This window comes from Neophocaena asiaeorientalis, unplaced genomic scaffold, assembly GCF_003031525.2.
Source record: "Neophocaena asiaeorientalis asiaeorientalis breed wild unplaced genomic scaffold, Neophocaena_asiaeorientalis_V1.1 scaffold177, whole genome shotgun sequence".
Lineage (NCBI taxonomy): Eukaryota > Metazoa > Chordata > Mammalia > Artiodactyla > Phocoenidae > Neophocaena > Neophocaena asiaeorientalis.
In genome coordinates, this window is record NW_020172779.1 from 17,217,034 (window position 1) to 17,235,635 (window position 18,602).

The 18,602-nt window shown below is 43.0% G+C and overlaps 1 protein-coding gene across 3 annotated transcripts in view; it reads left to right on the forward strand.

The window, feature by feature from the left end:
- The window catches only part of KHDRBS3 (KH RNA binding domain containing, signal transduction associated 3), a 155,425-nt gene that overhangs the window by 58,100 nt on the left and 78,723 nt on the right, over positions 1-18,602 (forward strand). For all 3 annotated transcript variants that reach the window (XM_024741261.1, XM_024741263.1, XM_024741262.1), the window contains one exon: positions 14,326-14,442. In XM_024741261.1, the coding sequence (XP_024597029.1) occupies positions 14,326-14,442 (117 nt within the window). The remainder of the gene's footprint in view (positions 1-14,325; positions 14,443-18,602) is intronic.

The window sequence follows — 18,602 nt, forward strand, 5'->3', positions numbered from 1 at the left end:
CAACATGTAGGACAGATAAAACCCTAGTTGAACATTTATTTTAAGAAAAACTAACTTGAATCTTACTAGCAGTTATTTTCTGGAGGGTAAGGGTCATGTGCTCTTTTCTACTTTACATGTTTCTGTACTTTAATGTTTTAATAATAACTTGGTGTCACTTTTATAATTAGTATAAAAAAAAAAGATTCCCATTTTGGGGGAAAAAAAGTGCCCGAGATTGTTAACTTAGGAGATACCTGTGTACTATGATAATGGTTTTTAAGATTTAGTGTACTGAGTTAGATTCTACAGGTTTAAATTAGATTTATTAATTTTCATAATTTGGTAATTGTTGTCTAATCTCTCAGCATTCTAATGCTTACATATTATTTTCAGTAACTTTATATTAGGCAATATGGGTTCTTACATTAAATATTTTCCTATTATGTGCATATTTTAAATTTGATATATTTGCTGGCTCACAGAAGTTCTTTGGTTAAGAGTCTTTGAGAGAGAAGAGCGAAGTATTTATAAAACATGTTTCCTCTGGAGTTTGAATTAAAGCTCGAGAAGCCTTCTTTTTAAAGTTGGCTTGCATTTTTCCCCTGTAGTGAATTGCAGACAATTAAAAACCCACGAACTTACTACTGGGTGGAAGGAAGCCTATTCCATAGAAATCATCATGGCTATCAAAATTTTCCTAGAATGGTAAATATTTGACAGTCATATCGGTATGTTAAAAGTTGCCTTTCCTGTGACTCCTAATTAATTTTTGGAGGCAAATAATGTTTTTTCAAGAGGATTCATGTGAAAATCCTTTTTATTTTTGGTGTCCAGTTGATACTTTACCTGTAGAAATAAAATGATAATGCACTTGTTCGTTAGTCCTTACGTGCCGTCACCGAAATCCACAATGCTGTCCAGGGGGGATTTTGAAACTTGTTGGTGTCGAGGAAGCCTGATAATAAAAATCATCACTTAAAGACACATGTGTTTATGACAAGTCATGGTCGGTGTCCCTCCTGGTATCCATGACATCTTGGACCCTCTGGGGAAGCAGAAAGGCCACGCTGGAACACGGAGCCTTAGGGAAATGTCTTGGCCCGCAGTCCGTTGCTTCACTGAGCGCAAGTCCCCTTCCAGGCCAGCCCTCTCCCACCTTGACAACCCGTGTCTTACAGTGGGAGCGGGAGGAAGGTGCAGCTGTAAGTAGAGATGAGCCTCTTCGAGGCTACTTTCGTTCTTTTCTCAGAGGTCTTCTCTGGACCCTTGAGGTCTTGTGATACACGCCCCTATGTCACGAGAATTAGAAAGTTAAGTTGGTATTTGTGAATATGATAGCTTTCAAAAAACACTGTGAAGGAATTTCAAACCTTATGCTGTGACTTTTCCCTTCTTCTCTTTTAAAATGCTTGATTATTGACCCAGAAAGCAGCCCTTGAACTTAAAGTTGTTAAGTGGACTTCAGAAACAGCCAATGCATATATTAAGGGGCTTGTGACAGAATTTGCTCACGTTTTTTTGGGAGGGGGTGTTATTGTTATTACTATTACTATTTTATTGAGTCAAATGAGTAATTACAAAATTTGGTTATCTACAGGTCCCCCAAAATCTCATTACATTTAAAAGAGTAGAAATGCTACCATTATATGTACTTTGGTCACAATGCAGTACATTTAGAAATTAAAGTCCGTGATGAATATTGTTCTGTGTAAATCTTTTGTTACATCACTGCTTATTTTTGAGAGGTGATGGAGGATCGGTCTCTTAAGTGTGTCGCTGAGCCAAAAGGTAAAACAACTTTAGTGCTTAGCGATATATTACTGGCTTAGATGTGTTAAATGTTATTGGACGGCTTATTTTGGCTCTGGGCCCCATGAAGACCTCCCAGTTGGATCACCTGAAAATTGCACAGCTTGTACTGTTGGACACAGGAAATTTGAACAAAGCTTAACCCCTCTCTTCTAGGATTCCACCCACCTCACCTCCACCCCCCACCCCCGCAGTGGAGTAAAATGGCAGAAATTCATTAAATGGCCCAAACTGTGAACTTTTATCAAAACAAGTAATTGACACACAGTTACATGAAACAGAGGGCACTTAGTATATACATTGATACTGAGACACTTACAGAGGGGAAAGCAGTCAGGTTTAGAAGTCAGCCCCTCTTTGTTATGCCTACTAGCTCTGCCATTTACTAGCTTTCTGACACCAGATGTGACTTATATTTGATGTGTCCATAAGTGAACTTCATACCTCTTCTTGGCAAACCTGGACCTTTCCCTGTGCTCCTATTTTAGTGAATGACAGACAGCCCCTGTATCTAAGGAGCCCATGCCTAAAACTAGCATATCATTTTTGTCTACTAATTTCTCCTTCATTTACCTCTCCCCCTCCATTCTTGAAGTACAATGACATATACATTTTATTACTTCTACTTTAAAAGTAATTCACATCTATTTCTATCTCTGCATTCCACTGCCACTCCTTACTTTAGACCACTATCATCCATCACCTGGTCTTTTGTAATAGCCTCTTATCCAGTTTCAAATCCTCCATCCCATTCTCCACACTTGAAGCCAGACTATTGCAGTCTGGGATTTTCTGGATTAACATTTTCAAACTTAAGTATATATGGGCTACATTGCTTGTTTTATTTGTTTTGCTGTCCACCCAGTCCCCCACCCCCGCCCAAAGAATGTAATCCAGCTTTGAGCATATAGAGATTAAAAAGTACATAAAGTAGATGATTTCAGATGGTGTGTTACTGTGTGTGTGATTTTGCCCATGTCATCTCCTGAAGAAGTTACTTGTGTACTTTACTTGATTGATTTTCAGGGTTGCTGATGTCTAAATAAGTAGGGTTGTTTACCATTTTAAAGTAGATAACTGTGTTAAAATTACAGTCAGTGGAGCAATACCAAATAATCTCAACCACTACCGATAATGCTTAGTGATTTCTGGTTGGCAAATTAATAAATTTAAATAATAGTATTTATATAGCTCTAATATGTTGCAGTAATTTCGACAGCAAAGAAAATCAATAAAAACTATGTTGACTAATGCCATCTGGTTTGGGGCAAAATAAACTTTAGTTTCACAAGTATGTATTGAGAAATCATTATGCAGGAAGGACGATGAATAAAATATGGGTCCTAATTACTCTCCAGGGATTTATAGTCTAACAGGAGAACCACAGTAAATTTTACTAAATAATATAGGGTAAAGACTGAACTAACATAAGAGAAATAGATGGACACTGCAAGATTTTAAAAGAGTGAGGAAGAGTTATTTCTGGAGAAAGAACTACAGGTGGAATTAAATGTAGTCCTTAAGTATAAATTCAGGATGTTAACAAGCAGAGATCAGGGGGAAAGACAGAGTAACTCTTGGGCCAGAATGATTTAATTATGGGGAATGGTAGTTTGTAGCATTCGTTGGAATGGTGATGACTAGCGTGGAAAGCCTTCAAGTGCTGTACTTGCACATTAGATTTTTATATGGCCTAGGGAGCCCTGAAAGATTTGTGACAGATACAAATAAACAAGTAGAATATATAGTAGGAAATATTCTGCATTATAAAAGATCTTACTTTTTTTTTTTTGAGTCCTCAACATTTAGGAATGATTGATTTAAACACAAGTTGGAATGACTTTTATTCCCTAGAAATTCAAGTTCTCATGTAAAAGTGATTGTTATCGTTAGAGGTTATCAGAGGTGATAACAAGGTGATATCACCTTGTTATCAGAGGTGATTATCAGAATCATGAAAATTATTGTCAGTAATCCAAAGCTTGACTCAGTTACTAACGATCCTGAGAAACGTTCTGTTACCAAAGAGGCTGCTCCATTTCATATGAATGCCATGGTCCCAAGTCTGTTGTTAGGTTTACTACTGTTTGGAGTTTTGCATTTATGACATTGGCTTAATTCAAATGAGATCAGTATTCTGAATACCAACTAAGAGGTGGATTTATTTAATTAATCATTGTGTTAGTGGTTAAATTATTGGGACCTAAAATGGCTCGTAAAGCTAGTGAAAGTAGTGATCTGGTCTTTTCCTTTCAAGAGAAGGAGATAGGTAAAACAAACCTCGTTTATTTTCTTTTCATTCTTGCCGTTGGGCAGGAATTAGGTGAATGTGGAGGTGATGAACCAAATGTGTTTCCTGACAGTTTAATTCTTTCTCTCCAGTAAGGTCTAGAAAGAGAATATGGGGTGACGTTTTCCAGAGGGATGTTATGTCCAACCTTACATTTGGGTGCTAGAAGAACATGCTAGAACTTCTATTTTAATGTTTGTATGTAGCGTATGGTTTCTGCGTCTCAGGCACTGTTCTAAGGGCCTTACATGTGTTAACTTTTCACGTGTTGATCTTTACAGTTTTAGGAGGAAGGAATGATTATCTCCTGTTCACTTATGAAAAACTAAAAAACAGAGACGTGAAGTAACTTGCTAAATGTTAGTACACAGTAACAGGCATTTGAACCCCAGACGTCTGGCTCCAGAGCCCATGCTCGTGTTCAAGAGATTAAGCTTTATTAGTGTTTGTTACACAGGTTAGCACTCGTACTATTACCCGGCACATGTGAGTCCAGGACAGTTGTGTGCACAGTGAGACAGGATGCTGGAGGAGAAGAGGGGATTCTCCGAGGCAGAAGCTCCCAAGTTTTAATCGCTCACTTGCTTTCAGTAATTGGGGCAGATAGTTGTGTATGTGCCTGCGTATGGATTCTTGGATTGCATCTACTAGTTTTAGTTCACTTACCTTTTTCAGTGGACAAAGATTGTTGCAAGAGAGACTGCGACTTCAGGGCCACTGTAGATGCAGTCGAAATGAGCAGGAAAACGGCAGAGCCGCTCCGTCCGCAGGCTCGGCACCGGGACAGGGGGAGAGCAGCTCCCGTCCAGATGGGCGCAAGAAGAACAGTCTTTTCAAATTGGGACTGTTTTTTTACATCCAGTATCGTTAATGATGAATCTCTTGACCTAAGTAAGGATCGAAATATTATTACCCAATGGTAGATCAGGTGTAGCATTTTAAAATAAATGTATACATACATATATATGCACACACACTCACATCCATTTTATGTGCATATAAACTGTAGTGCAGGGGCCAGGGATCCTTCTTGGCTGCCTAACTTAAGATCTGGATGTGATCTTAACATTGGACGTGATAGTCTGTGGGGAACACTTAGTCGCCGTGGACTGCACCGGTGGACCTGCTTCCTTTCACCTCCTTCCTTTCTCGCAATTTATTAGCTCTTCATTAAACTTGAGACATATACTGTATGCAAACAAAGGATTTTTTATTTCTTTATATCCTCTCATTTCTCACATCCTACTTCAGACCTACCTCTACAGAAATGAATTACATTGTTTATGTATTACAGTACCTCCTTATTTTAGTCTTTGTCAGATGCCTTTTTAATCATTTTTAATAAACGCGTAGATTTTATATGGCGCTCAATTACAAGATGTTAGACAGTTAGGACCATGTACCCAAAATACGCCTCCCTCCATCTGTGCCTGCGTGGTATACTTTAGGGTTCGTTTTAATTAAATCTTGGGTAGCGATTGGTACATTTTGGACATTGATTTTGGTTGGTACTCATCAGTCACTCGCAGCGCATGAAATGCTGCTTCCTGTTGGGAGCTAGTGCGGCTCTCGTCTGTGGCTGAGGCACACGGGGGGTGAGTCCGGGTCCCTGCCCTCAGAGAGTGCCACCTCCATCCCCTCTTAAGGGAGGGAAGGCAGGCAGGTGATTGCTAGGCCTAGAAAAGACCGTGATGTTTGAGGCTCTTAAAACGTTTTGATAAATGACTGCTTCATCGTTTTTTTGTCTGGGGCAGTGCGCCCCCCAGTGGCCACTCCCTGCGTTCATGACCTGTATCGTGCGTGCCCTTCCCTTGAGTCTGTCCTGACCCTGCAGCTCCCTTTAACTGACAAGATGTGAACTTCCAGGCTGGAGCTTTAAGGAAGCCTGACAGCTTCTGCTTTTCTGACCTTGGAAGACATATACCATGCAAAGGTCCTACCACCCCGAGGCCACCATGGGAGGTGGAAGCTTGGGATACCCAGGAGGAGGAGAATCAAACCAATAAGAACTGAGGTCCCCATCTGACAGCCACCACCAACTTAAGAGACATGGGAATAAGCCGTCTTGGAAGTGGGTCCTCCAGCTGCAGTTGGTCTGGCTGTTGCCACATAGAACTCCCCCCAGGGCTCAGATTGCTGAACTGTGAGCAAATAAATAAAACGGTGGTTGTTCAAGGCCATTACATTTTGGGTTAGTTTGTTATGCAACAGTAGATGCCCAAGATGTCATTAAAGCATAACCTAGTCCCTCATTTTCTAATTACCAAGGCAGGTGCGGCTGTGTGTATGTCGGCTGGACCGGGGTTTTAGGGTCAGGTGGGAGGACGCTGAGGGGGAGAAGGGACTGTAATGGACCAAAGGAAGCTGCTTTTAGCGCATATGAGATTTATCCCAGACTGTTCTGCCGATGAAATAGTGAAGTACATTTAAGAAAAATAACTAATGTACAAGGAGCGTTAAGTAGTTCATGTTATAGTCAGAAAAGATACCGTAGCGCTTTTGAGCATTTTTGCCATAGTGAACAGGAGGGACTCTACCATTGAGAGGACTTTATGTTTTGAAATTCCTTTCCTTTTGTGCCAAAGAGTGTTTTCACTTTATGTCACTGCTGATACAGCCGTGGCCTTTTTAAAATAAAGCAACGATAGGCAGAAGACTAGGTTCCTGGACCCAGAATTTATTAACCTGTTCTTTTGCTTTTGTTGATCCAGTACAAGTTTTCTTTTTCTGAGTATTACTGTGTGTATTAAGACTGACGACCGGGGTTAAGATGTGAAGATTCCACAGTTGAGTAAAACATATTTCCTCTTCCAAGGAGTACAACCTGAAAGGAAATGTTTTAAACCGTAGTTTGGTAAGTGGAAGAAAAGAAGGCAGGAGGAGAGGGAGTGTGGGGGACTAAGAGGGTCGAGGTGCCTGGAGGAGCCGCCCAGGCCTGCCAGACTCTGCTGAGCCCGGGAAAGGCTGGTTGTGTTGCGTTTGTCCTTTACAAAGAAAAACTGAAAGCCCCTTAGACCCCAGATTAAGTCCAAGCCCTTAGCCTGGATGGATGACTCTGCCCCTTACTTCCCCACCCTGGCTGCTCTGCTCCATCAGGCTGGCCGTCTTCTTATTTCAGAGAAGGTCCGTAGTGCCTGAGGGCTTTTGCACTTGCTACTCACAGTGCAGGAAAGTCTCTGTTTCCAGATCCTTGCATAGGGTGCAGCTGAGCTGACCATCACAGGCCAGCCTGGTCTGACGTTGCCCAGCCCTCCATGACTACCCACGCTCTCAGTAGTTGGCTTCTGCCCACCTCCACAGACGCTTAGCAGTAATTAACAGACGCTGTGTCTGCGCTTCTGTTTTTCTTGTTTGTCATCCGGCTCTTCTGTGAGCATATGGGGCTCAGTACGGACGCGGCCATTGCTTGTTTCGGTTCTTCACCCAGCACCTAGAACATGTCTGCATTTCACCAGTGTTGTAGCGAGAATAACACTTCCTGAGGGCTGGACACTGATGTCAGTACCTGTGTTGTTGATTTTGTCAATATTTTAAGAAACAAAGCAAAGTGGGTTTTGTTGCCCTTCCTCCTGCAGATTAGGAGGAGAGGTAGGGGGTGCGGCTCTGAGCAGATTTCAGTAGAGGCTGTTTTCCTCTCCCCCACTAGCCAGGGCAGGTGGTCTCAGGATTCTTCCTTGATCTTGCCTGTGAGCACTTGGGGGTTGGGGGTGGTGGTGGTGGTGAGTTCCTGCAGGAAAAACCTTTGAGAAGGTATCAAGTTTCTTAATTCTGGGCTTTTGGTCTTCTCTGCTCTCATGCTCGTCCCCCGTCCAAAGAGACAGGTGCTTGAGTCTTATCTCTCCCCGCAGGTGTCTGTACTCTCTCCAGCTGTGTGGTTAGTGTTTGCCTTGGCACTTCAGCATTAGTTTGTATTCTGTTCCGTTTTCTTCCTGTTTTAAGGGTGAGACTGACGTTCTTTACAAGCTCTACATCTGAGCTGAAATGGGTAGTTCTTGGAACACGGTAATTTTGAGAAGCTGCAATGAGTCCAGAATGGCTAAAGTCAAAAGCAGGAGAGTGGTGAGGCCGGGGAGGTGAGCAAGGGCGGTGCTGGAGAGGGCCTTGCACGGCAGTTCCGGGGCATGAGGACTCCTCGAAGGGGAGTCGGACAGTCCTGTTTGCAACAGAGATGTAACAAGGTCCCCTTTGGGTTAAGACCTCTCTGCTGATCCAGGGAGATAGAAGTGGATGCAGAGATGGAATTCTGCAGTGGGCAAGGTGAGGGGTGGTGATGGCGGGACTAGTGGTTGTGGTGAGGCTACAGGAAAGTGGGCAGGTTTAAGAGAGCTCTAGGAGGTAACATTGTTACGATACAATTCACTGATTCACTGGACATTGACTGAATGCCCTCGCCGCACAGGTGTTGGATCAGTGACTGCAAAAGGCCTCGTCACTGCCCTTATGGAATGAGTGTCAGGTTTCTGGCTTGAGCTGCTGCATGGACGGTAGTGCCATTTGCTGGGAAGAATAACGTATCTGCTGCTGCTACGTTGGCAGAGATTACAAGTTCAGTTTTAGTGTTGAGCAAGAGGTGGATAAAGCATCCCTTTGTTGGACTAATCAACTGTTTGGTGAGCACCCAATTAAGGGAAACGCTTTAATGGAGACAGTGACGTGTCCTTGATTGAGGCTTAGTTGTTTATGAAATGACAGCTTAACTTTAATTGTCCCCGTGGAACAGTGTCATGTCACAAATGTAGTTTAGATCAATTAAAGCGAGTTCTTCCTTGATCTTTACTGGGGAAGAACATCATTATTGGATCTTATCCGTTATGTGGTAAAGCTCAAATATACTGTATGTTGGTTTACCATCTTCATAATCATTTGAAAAGTTTCCTATTTACAGTTGTCACATTTGTAATACGATAGTATATTTGTCATATAATAATTGGCACCTGGAGAAGAATCACTGGTCTTGGAAATAACACTTTTACCTTTGATTCAAATCTGCACACAAATGAAATCATGAGTAAGAATGAAGGCTGAAATGTATTAGGTTCTTACTGTCTGTCTTGCCAATGCCCTCATCAAATAGAAAACAAATCCTGGCTTAAGGAAGGACAGACTTTGTATTTGGAAGGGTTTCTGGAAGATCAGGGAAAGGGGCTGCTGTTGCGATAGGGAGAACTCTGAGCCTGAGGCCTGTCGGTGTCTCAGAGGTCAGACCACGGAGAGAGAGTGGACGAGGCCGGGAAGGTGCAGGGACGTGGGTGGAGGACAGGACGGGGGGCAGGAAGGGACAGGCGGCAGACAGCGTCTCGCCCAAGGCTGGTCCCTGGGAGCAGAGGGCCTGTCGCAGAGGCCTGTGCCAGCCCAGGTTGCCTGTGTGAGGAAAGGACAGAAGCTTAACTGGAGTTTGATCACGTCAGGTTAAGGGACGTTCTCTGACTGATCAGTGGACAAAAAGAACAGCTAATCTTTTATGGCGCAGAGAAAGGAGGGTCTGTGTCCGGCCTAGAGAAGCAAGGGGGTCGCCCGCGTCTGGGGAAGAGTAGTTCTCTGCGGTGAGCCGTTCGCAGGAGTGCAGAGGGTGTGTGGGCTCAGGTGACTTTCAGCAGGTCCCAGCCCTCAGCGCTGGAGGTGCTACCTCTTCGTCTTCTTGATGCCCCTTCAGCTTAATGACCCCTGTGAACCTCAGCCATGGTAGACTCGGTGGGGCTGAGGACACTGCTGGGGTCACACCGCGGGCGAGAGGGAGCCCTCGACGCGCCTCAGAGGTCGGGAGCAGGTGGCCGGACCCTCGGTGGGTCGTAGAACTCGGCAGGTCGGAGGGCTGTGCTGCTCAGCTGCTCATTTAAAGTCTGAACCGTGCTCAGCCCGTAGGCCCTGTCGCAGGTACAGGCCGTGGTGGGCTTCAGGGGTGCGTGTGTGTGGGGGGGTATCTTCTAGAACCCCTGGAGGAATTGAACTTGTGATCTGAGGGAGACAGCAGCAAGGGCTCCGAGCCGAAGAAGCAGAGTAAGCAACAGGTCTGTAGCTCCTCCTTTCAGCCAGCAGGGCTTCTGAACAGGCACGACTGACGTTTTACACAGGCCCCTTCCTCGCTGTGAAGGGCGGCCCCATCCACGCTGACGTGTGACTGCTAGGCCTTTGACCACTAATGCAGTGGTGGCCCACAGTCATTGTCACCAGGTACTCTGGCCATCTCCAAACGCCTGCCGGGGAGGCGACGCAGCCTGGGTGGAGACCCCCGTCAGGCAGCCAAGCCCATCGCCGTTGTGTGGCTCAGCTGTGCAGACGGTCAGCATCCACATGCCTGGTCCTACCTCACACCCCGACTCCCAGACAGAGCTCAGCCCCTCGACCCACCTGGGTGGCCTGGGTGCGGCGGCCGTGTTGTTCCAGGTGGTGGCTTCTCGGCAGCCTTGTACACGTACAAGGTGGGCATTGTTCACCCCAATTTATGTATGTTCACGATAGTTAAATTCATCCATTCATTACTTGCTGATTTGTCAGCACAGAGAGTGCACGGCCTGTCGACTGCTCTACTAGGTGATTTTTGTGCATTTTCGTATTAATTCATACATCAGGCGCCCACAGTAAGCGGTTGACCCCTGTGTTGTGGATGAGGCGTCTGCAGTTCACGGGGGCAGCTTGACCAGCGCGATGCAGCTGATGCGCCGTGTGTGGTGACAAAGGAGAGCAGAAGTGCTTCCGATGGTCACAATGCGCGTGTGTGTACTTTTTGTGAGCAAAAGACTCATAGAAGTTAAATGGAGAAAGAAAACTGCAGATAAAATGCTCTTCCTTCTTATATGGAATCTCGTGGTCTTATGTTTTATCAAGTGACTTTGAGTAAATCATATCATTCTGTGGACTTCAGTTTCCTCAGTATGAAATTAGAGGTTTGGACTGGATGTTTTCTAAGGTCTCTTAATTTTTATTAATTGGGAGATATTTAACTGTTACAGACGTGATATAAATATGGTTGTTTGAATACAAATTAATTTTTATGCTATCCTTGACACCCGCTAAAATGAATATAAATGAATTAAAAAGGCACTGGTCTATGAAGATAAGAATGGGAGTGTGAGACAACAATGGACAAACGATGTTAGTAAAATTCGGTGCTGCACTGTGTTTACGATAGCCAGGACGTGGAAGCAACCTGAGTGTCCACTGACAGATGGATGGATAAAGGAGATGGGGCACATACATACAGTGGAATATTAGCCACAAAAAGAAACGAAATCGAGCTATTTGTAGTGAGGTGGATGGACCTAGAGTCTGTCATACAGAGTGATGTAAGTCAGAAAGAGAGAGACAAATACCGTATGCTAACACATATATATGGAATCTAAAAAACAAACAGAAAAGGTTCTGAAGAACCTAGGGGCAGGACAGGAATAGAGATGCAGATGTAGAGAACGGACTTGAGGACACAGGGAGGGGGAAGGGTAAGCTGGGACAAAGTGAGAGAGTGACATGGACATATATACACTACCAAATGTAAAATAGATAGCTAGTGGGAAGCAGCCGCATAGCCCAGGGAGATCAGCTCGGTGCTTTGTGTCCACCTAGAGGGGTGGGAGGGAGACGCAAGAGGGAGGAGATATGGGAACATATGTATATGTATAACTGATTCACTTTGTTATAAAGCAGAAACTAACACACCATTGTAAAGCAATTATACTGCAATAAAGGTGTTTAAAAAAAAGAAAAAAAAATTTTGGTGGCTGCAAAATACATGGATAAATGGTAATGACTTTCTCTGGTAAAGGCCAGAGAAAGCAGAATCCTGAGCTTGCAGGGCAAGAGAAAGCCAACCAGAAACATGCCTGTTAGTGTGGGAAAACCTCAGGAAGACTCGGGAATTGTAGATACCAGTTAGCTGCACGTGAATTTATGGGGTGGAACCGACAAGAGGGAACTTGGTGGAAAGTGTGCATGGAAGTAGTTAGACCCCTGGATCCTCTCTCCAGCTGAGAAAACCAGGCGTTTGCCCTTCTTAACCTAGCAACAGACGAGAGATTTCCTGAAGAGCTTGAATAAGAGAAACTTTAGGTTCTAAGACCCAGATGGATACAGCTGAGGGCTGCAGTGAGATGCCACACTGAAAATGTGGGAATTATTTCCTTTAAATAGAGGTGTGTGTGCTTCATAATGGGATTCTTCGTATTCTGGCAGCCAGGCTTATGTACCTCCTCCTGGGAAGTTGGGGAATTCCTATTCAGGGAAATGCCTAGCACAAGGAAAAAGAAATACAGATATTGATATTTGAGTAGCTTTGGGTGAAAAAAGTGGGCTGCTGTGTCGCAGTGAATTGTTATGTCCAGTTGTCAGATTGCATGTATGAAAGCAGAACATCCAGGTAGCCTGTTTGAGCCTCAATTTAGAATTTTTAGAAACAAATAGCAGAGGATTACCAGTCATGTGAGGAAAGGCCATAGTGTAGCAAGAAACAGATTCTGAGAACGTGGAGGGTAAGGGGAATCTGTGGAAAGTAGCAGACTCTGTGAGCTCCACGGCGTCGGGGAGGGGACAGCTACCGCCTTTGACGCCTCAGGAGGATAAGAATTTGTATTACTTCCATGAAATGTCTCCAAAGTGCCATAAGGAAGGGACAGATATAAGAAAATGCTGTTAGTAGTGAAACATGTGGTAGCAGAAATGAGAGAATCAGTAGATATGTAGGAAACGTAATTAAATCTCCCAGAAAGTAAGACAGAGGGAGGTGAAGGAGGGAGGAAAAATGAGAGAAACTTAGAGATCCAACTCAGGAGGCTCAATATCCGATAGTAGGATTTCCAGAAAGATAAAGCAGAGAAAACGGGGAACAAGAATGAGGGAGGGTGGGTTGAGACATTGATTCCCCGCCCCCGCCCCCGCACCTTGTAGTAGTATTTGATATTGTAAACTCTGTAGACCTCACTTTTATATTTTTAAAAGTAATTTACTTAAATTTAAATTTTAAAAAGCAAAAAAAGGATGACATGTAAAGGTTAAAAATAGACAATTTAGTTTTGTTGAAGACCAATAAAATGGAAAGTGGGCAAGGAAAAAATACCATTTTGACTTTTTAAAAGTACATATTTCAGGAAAATTACTTTAATTACCATAGTTAGAGACACGAGGAACGATTTTGTCTTAAAAACAGCAACGGCACAGCAGTGGCATGGCTCATGGAAGGTGGCTGATATCACAGCAGCAACTACGTGAGTTTGTGATCAAGAATCCTGCCAAAGAGAACAGTTTCTCTCGTGGTAAATAGGGCTGACTTTCTATTTGGAAGCAAGAAGAATTCATAATTATTGTAAGGCTTTTAGAAGTTGTGTGAAATTCCTATCAATAATTATTTCATTCAGTTGTATGTATTCATTCTCTTTTAATGTGCTAAGCATTGTTTAAATGATTTGTTTATGTTGACCCATTTAATCCTCAAAATACCCTGCAAGGGGAGGTCCTATTGCCGTTCATCATTCCCACTTTACAGATGAGGAAACCAAGGCCTAGTGACCCCGAGCCCAGGGTCACTCAGCAGGAAAATGGAAAAGCCAGGTTTTACAACCATGGCAGTCTATCCTCAGAGTCCGTAGCACCCTTAATTAATTCACTGGTACTCTGCATGCTGAATAAAGAGCCCTCCGCATCTCGGCTAAATAGATAGGTGGGTTTTGTCATAAAGCTTTGGTCAGCCACTGAAGGCGTAGCACTCATCTCGGCTAAATAGATAGGTGGATTTTGTCATAAAGCTTTGGTCAGCCACTGAAGGCGTAGCACTCATCTAGGCCAGTGCACTCAGTGGTTGATTAACCGAGGCTTAAGTGCTGACCAGGTAGAAGAACCCAGACACTCCATGGTGACCAGTTTAGTGCACATTACAGGACACTTGGTGTCGTTTTTCCTCACCAACAGTCTAATTCCAGCACTGTTCGTGGTTGATATTGAATGCGTGCTGAAATTGTCAGGATGGCGACTAAGGAATTCTGGGAATTAACTTCATTTATTGATACAATTTGTAAAATACAGCCATCACTGAAGTGATTTGGTAGAAAGAAATACATCCTTTGTTTGTTTGTTTGTTTTAGCCCTGTTTTATGTGGTTTGTGGGAAACATTATAGGGTGATGCATGTAGCAGTAACTTCAATACTTGTCGTTAGTCAATGATGTTTAGCATACTGACTGCAGTGTTTCCTAAAATTCAAGAAATAAATTATTTTCCTCAGATATGAATGTTACAAATTTGTTCTTTTGTTTCTCCTAGTTCAACTTTGTGGGAAAACTTTTGGGGCCACGTGGCAATTCTCTGAAGCGCTTGCAAGAAGAAACCTTGACAAAAATGTCCATCCTTGGAAAAGGCTCCATGAGAGACAAGGCAAAGGTAATACTTATTATAAACAGTGGCTACTTTTTTAGTCAAGTTATATAATGTACTTTTAGATCATCCGTACATGTTATATAAAAGCTAACTAGGACCTCAAATGAAATTATGTGGAAATGCTGTATAGAGTGATATATTTGTGGTACTATTTAGAAAATTCGGTCACTCTGGCCAGTTTCAGAATATGTAGTATCTTAAACCAAATCTGTAACTATTATTTTTATTTATAGAGTGAAATTGTAGCACCTGTGCTTTTGATTCTAGAAGCAATACCTTCTAGAAAGTACAGTGGTATTGAAATTATCATGAAGAGAAATGAAAGTTATCTATAGTCTCACCATTACTATTTGCATTTTAGATGAGTTCTTTCAGGTCTTTTTTTCTATGCCTGTGTTTCATATTGTTGACTTTGTAAAGTATATGCTTTTATTTGCCCTTTTTGCCTTTCTTTTGATATCCTATGCATTTTACCAAGTTAAAATTGATGGTAAATGTTTTAATAATTGCTTCCAATTCTAACACATAGTTGTTCTTCGTGCATGTATTCACATAACTGCCTCCTCTTCTAAATAAGCTACAATTACTGAGTTATTTTTATTGATCACTTGATTAAATATACCAATTCTGAAAGAAATTTTCACATTTCATAATGTGCTGTCGCTTATGTTGTTCTATTATTACTTTGTTGTTCTCTCATTATTAAAAAGATTTACGTTACAGAGAACAAAATCCACGTTGAGTGATCACTTTTCATGAAATGATTGTCAGACAAAAGTTATTTAGACAAAATCCAGCCTCCTCACAAAAAGTCCATTTAACAGTAGCTTTTATAATGAAAAAAAAAAAGCCACCATTTGTTTATTGAGCAGCCACTGTGAGTCACGTACTCTGTGAGACATTTTACATGCATTACTCCATGTTATCCTTGGAAAAATGGTGACAGATACATAATATTTTCCTTATTTTATGTAAGAAAAGTGAGATTCAGAGAAACTAAATATATTATTGGGTTAATCAGGGAAGTTCATTATATTATTTGATTAAAACATGGCTATATGTCAGACTCATATGGGATGTTGTTTAAAAATACAGAGACCCGGACTTCCCTGGTGGTCCAGTGGTTAAGATTCTGTGCTTCCACTGCAGGGGGCATGGGTTCGATCCCTGGTCGGGGAACTAAGATCCCGCAAGCTGCCCAGTGTGGCCAAAAAATATATATATATGTATGTATGTGTGTGTGTGTGTGTGTGTGTGTGTGTGTGTGTGTGGAGAGAGAGAGAGAGTGAGTGAGTGAGTCCCATGCACCAACCTGTTTAGGGTGAAACCTCAAAATGAATTTCCAGTAGGTGTTTAAGAGTCTAATGCATGGCCAGGTTAGGTTGACTGCTCACTAAACACCACTGTCTCAAATGATGTTACTCTGATTCCCTGACTCATCTCTTCTGGCAGTAGGAGCAAGTGGAACTGTATATTGGTCAGTTGGTCAGAAATTATGTGTATCTTGTTGGAAAGTATCCCATCCTTGCTGATATCTTAATTAAGTTTTCAGGAAGGCCATCTGGTAATGAGGTCGATGATATGACCAGTGAAGCCCATAGACTTTGTGCTGCTCTTGTTTGTTATTAAGGGAGTTCCTTGGTGAGAAGCAACATTTTGTGCTCTGGCGGCAGTGATCAGGGCCCCCAAAGATCCTTTTACAGGTAGAAGGGAAGCAGGGAAGGCAAGTCTTTAACCAGATTATATGTCCAAAAATAGCAGGTGCCTGGCTGTGCGTTTAACGAAAGGGATCCTAAATAGCATAGCAGGGCTGGGTGGTCCTCCCAGACCATATTGCTATTTTAAGGGCTGGTGGTGGTTCTCTGCTGCTGGCGTATTAGACAGTCAGCAGTGGCAGTAGCCTGGAATCCTTTTTGAGGGGAATCCGTGTTGTGGAGTAATGCATAACCGCTCTCCCTGTGAGGGTGGGATGAACTGGGAGATTGGGATTGACGTATACCCTCTACTACATATAAAATAGATAACTAATGAGAACCTACTGTAGAGCACAGGGAACTCTACTCAGTGCTCTGTGGTGACCTAAATGGGAAGGAAACCTAAAAAAGAGAGGATATATGTATACATATAACTGATTCACTTTGCTGTACAGCAGAAACTAACAACATTGTGAAGCAAGTGTACCCCAATAAAAATTAAAACAAACAGAAACAAGACCTCTTTCCCTGTCACCATAGGTACTTTGTTCATGAGTCCTTTGAGTAGCATTGAGGTGGCTGGGGAATGAGGTGCTTCGACATCTGCTACAGTGGGTCCCCTTGGCTGCCTGGTCACTGAGTGCATACTCTGCCTCACATGGCGCTCCCTGTTCTTACACACTTGGGCCTCTTCCCAGACCACTTATCACCCCTTCACTCATCCTCTCATTTCTTTGTCCTTGACCACATGGGTCAGCAAGTCAACGGGGGATTCTGCAAGTGGCTGATCATTTACGTTCCATCAAGACACCTAGAAACTGAGGAAGTAGCGTAGTCCATTGGGCCCACGGTCAACGGCCTAGGAGCAGAAGCCCTTCACCTCTCGGCCCCTAAACCCCACTTCCATCGGCGGCCTTCAGTGGGGCAGCATTTGCTCAGAGCCTAGTCTGTGAATCCTCAAACTGCATGAGTGTTTCTTCATCTCAGTGTGCAGTCATTCTAGTAAAAGGTCCCAGATCCTCACTGGGAGGACTGGGAGGAAGCATCCAGTGCATACACACCAGGGGACGTTACAGTTACTATACTCACGCAGCCTTCTCCTCTAGATTTAGCTTAGCTCTTTTGTTCTCTGCATCTCTGGGGCAAGCAGGGATCTGATCTTAGGCCAGGAGGTGATAAAGGGTAGCAGTAGTAAAGCATGAGAATTGTCATCTCCTTTCAAGGAACTACCTTGGCTGTTCGAGACAGGCTTCTGCCAGCGTGGAAGGCTCAGTGGGACTTTAGCGTTCGTATACTCAGAGTTATTTGAATCTTTCCAAATGTTGCCAGTCCAGCTCTCAGATTTTCACTGTCCTCCGGACACCGTCCTAAGTCTCCCATAGCGATGACCAGGCAGCGTGCTGGTCGTTAGCACACGCCTGAACTCTGCCTGGTCTGTTGACCCCATCAGCCTGTGGCCATAATAAGCAGTAGAATCTTCCGGGATGCTTCTGGCTCTGTGGGTCTTGGACTGATAATGCCGCGTGCGGAGTCTGTCGTGTCCTTCTTTAAGTTCTTCAGTACAGTAGGAACGGCCCCTTTCACCCCACCCGGCCCACCGTGTCTCCTTCTCGCCTGTCATGCTGTGCCAGGTGGTCCATCAGTTACACCTTCAAAAGCATTTCACTGACAGTAACCACAGGTGATAATTTAAGTAGACAGGTGTCCCATCTGCTGTATCGTAATCAGATCCTCACTGCCTGAACTCTTGAATACTGATTTCAGTTGATCCTTTTTACTAATTTTTAGTCTACAGAAAGTTCTCAGTTAACAGTGTTTGTTTCTAAAGAGATTTCCATTCCTTAGTATTAAAATCTCATCCTTTTAGATTTTCAGAGTGTTCACCATTTAAATTCTAATGTGAACATAATCCATTTTCTTCTTGTATTTGCTGCATTGATGATATTATAGGAGTCATTACTGACAGGTACCAGGTGCTTACGTAGCATAATCACTATAATGCAGCGGACTGTGGAGCCTTCAGTTTGTGCCACACACGCTAGACATTTTGCCCACCTCATCTACACTATAGAATAATAGAATAATTAATACCGTTGTTATGTAATGATAGTTGTCATTACTATATCATTTGAGGGCTTATTACGTGGTAGGCATAATTCTAAAGACTTCCTGTGTCTTCCGAATTACTCCAATTCCTTTATTACTAATAACCCCTAATGACTGTTTATTTGACCTTTATTACTACAACAACCCTTTGAGCAGTAGGTACTACTACAACAACTCTTTGAGCAGTAGGTACTACACTATTATTATCCATTTTAAAATCACCTCTTCAAGATGGGGATAAAGTAACGTCACCAGTCATTGGATTTGGGGTTTGAAAGCAGCACTTCAAACATAGTCTGTGTTCTTCCCCAAACACTGCATTGCCTCTCATCATTAACCCAAGAAGTAACCCATTCATAACTG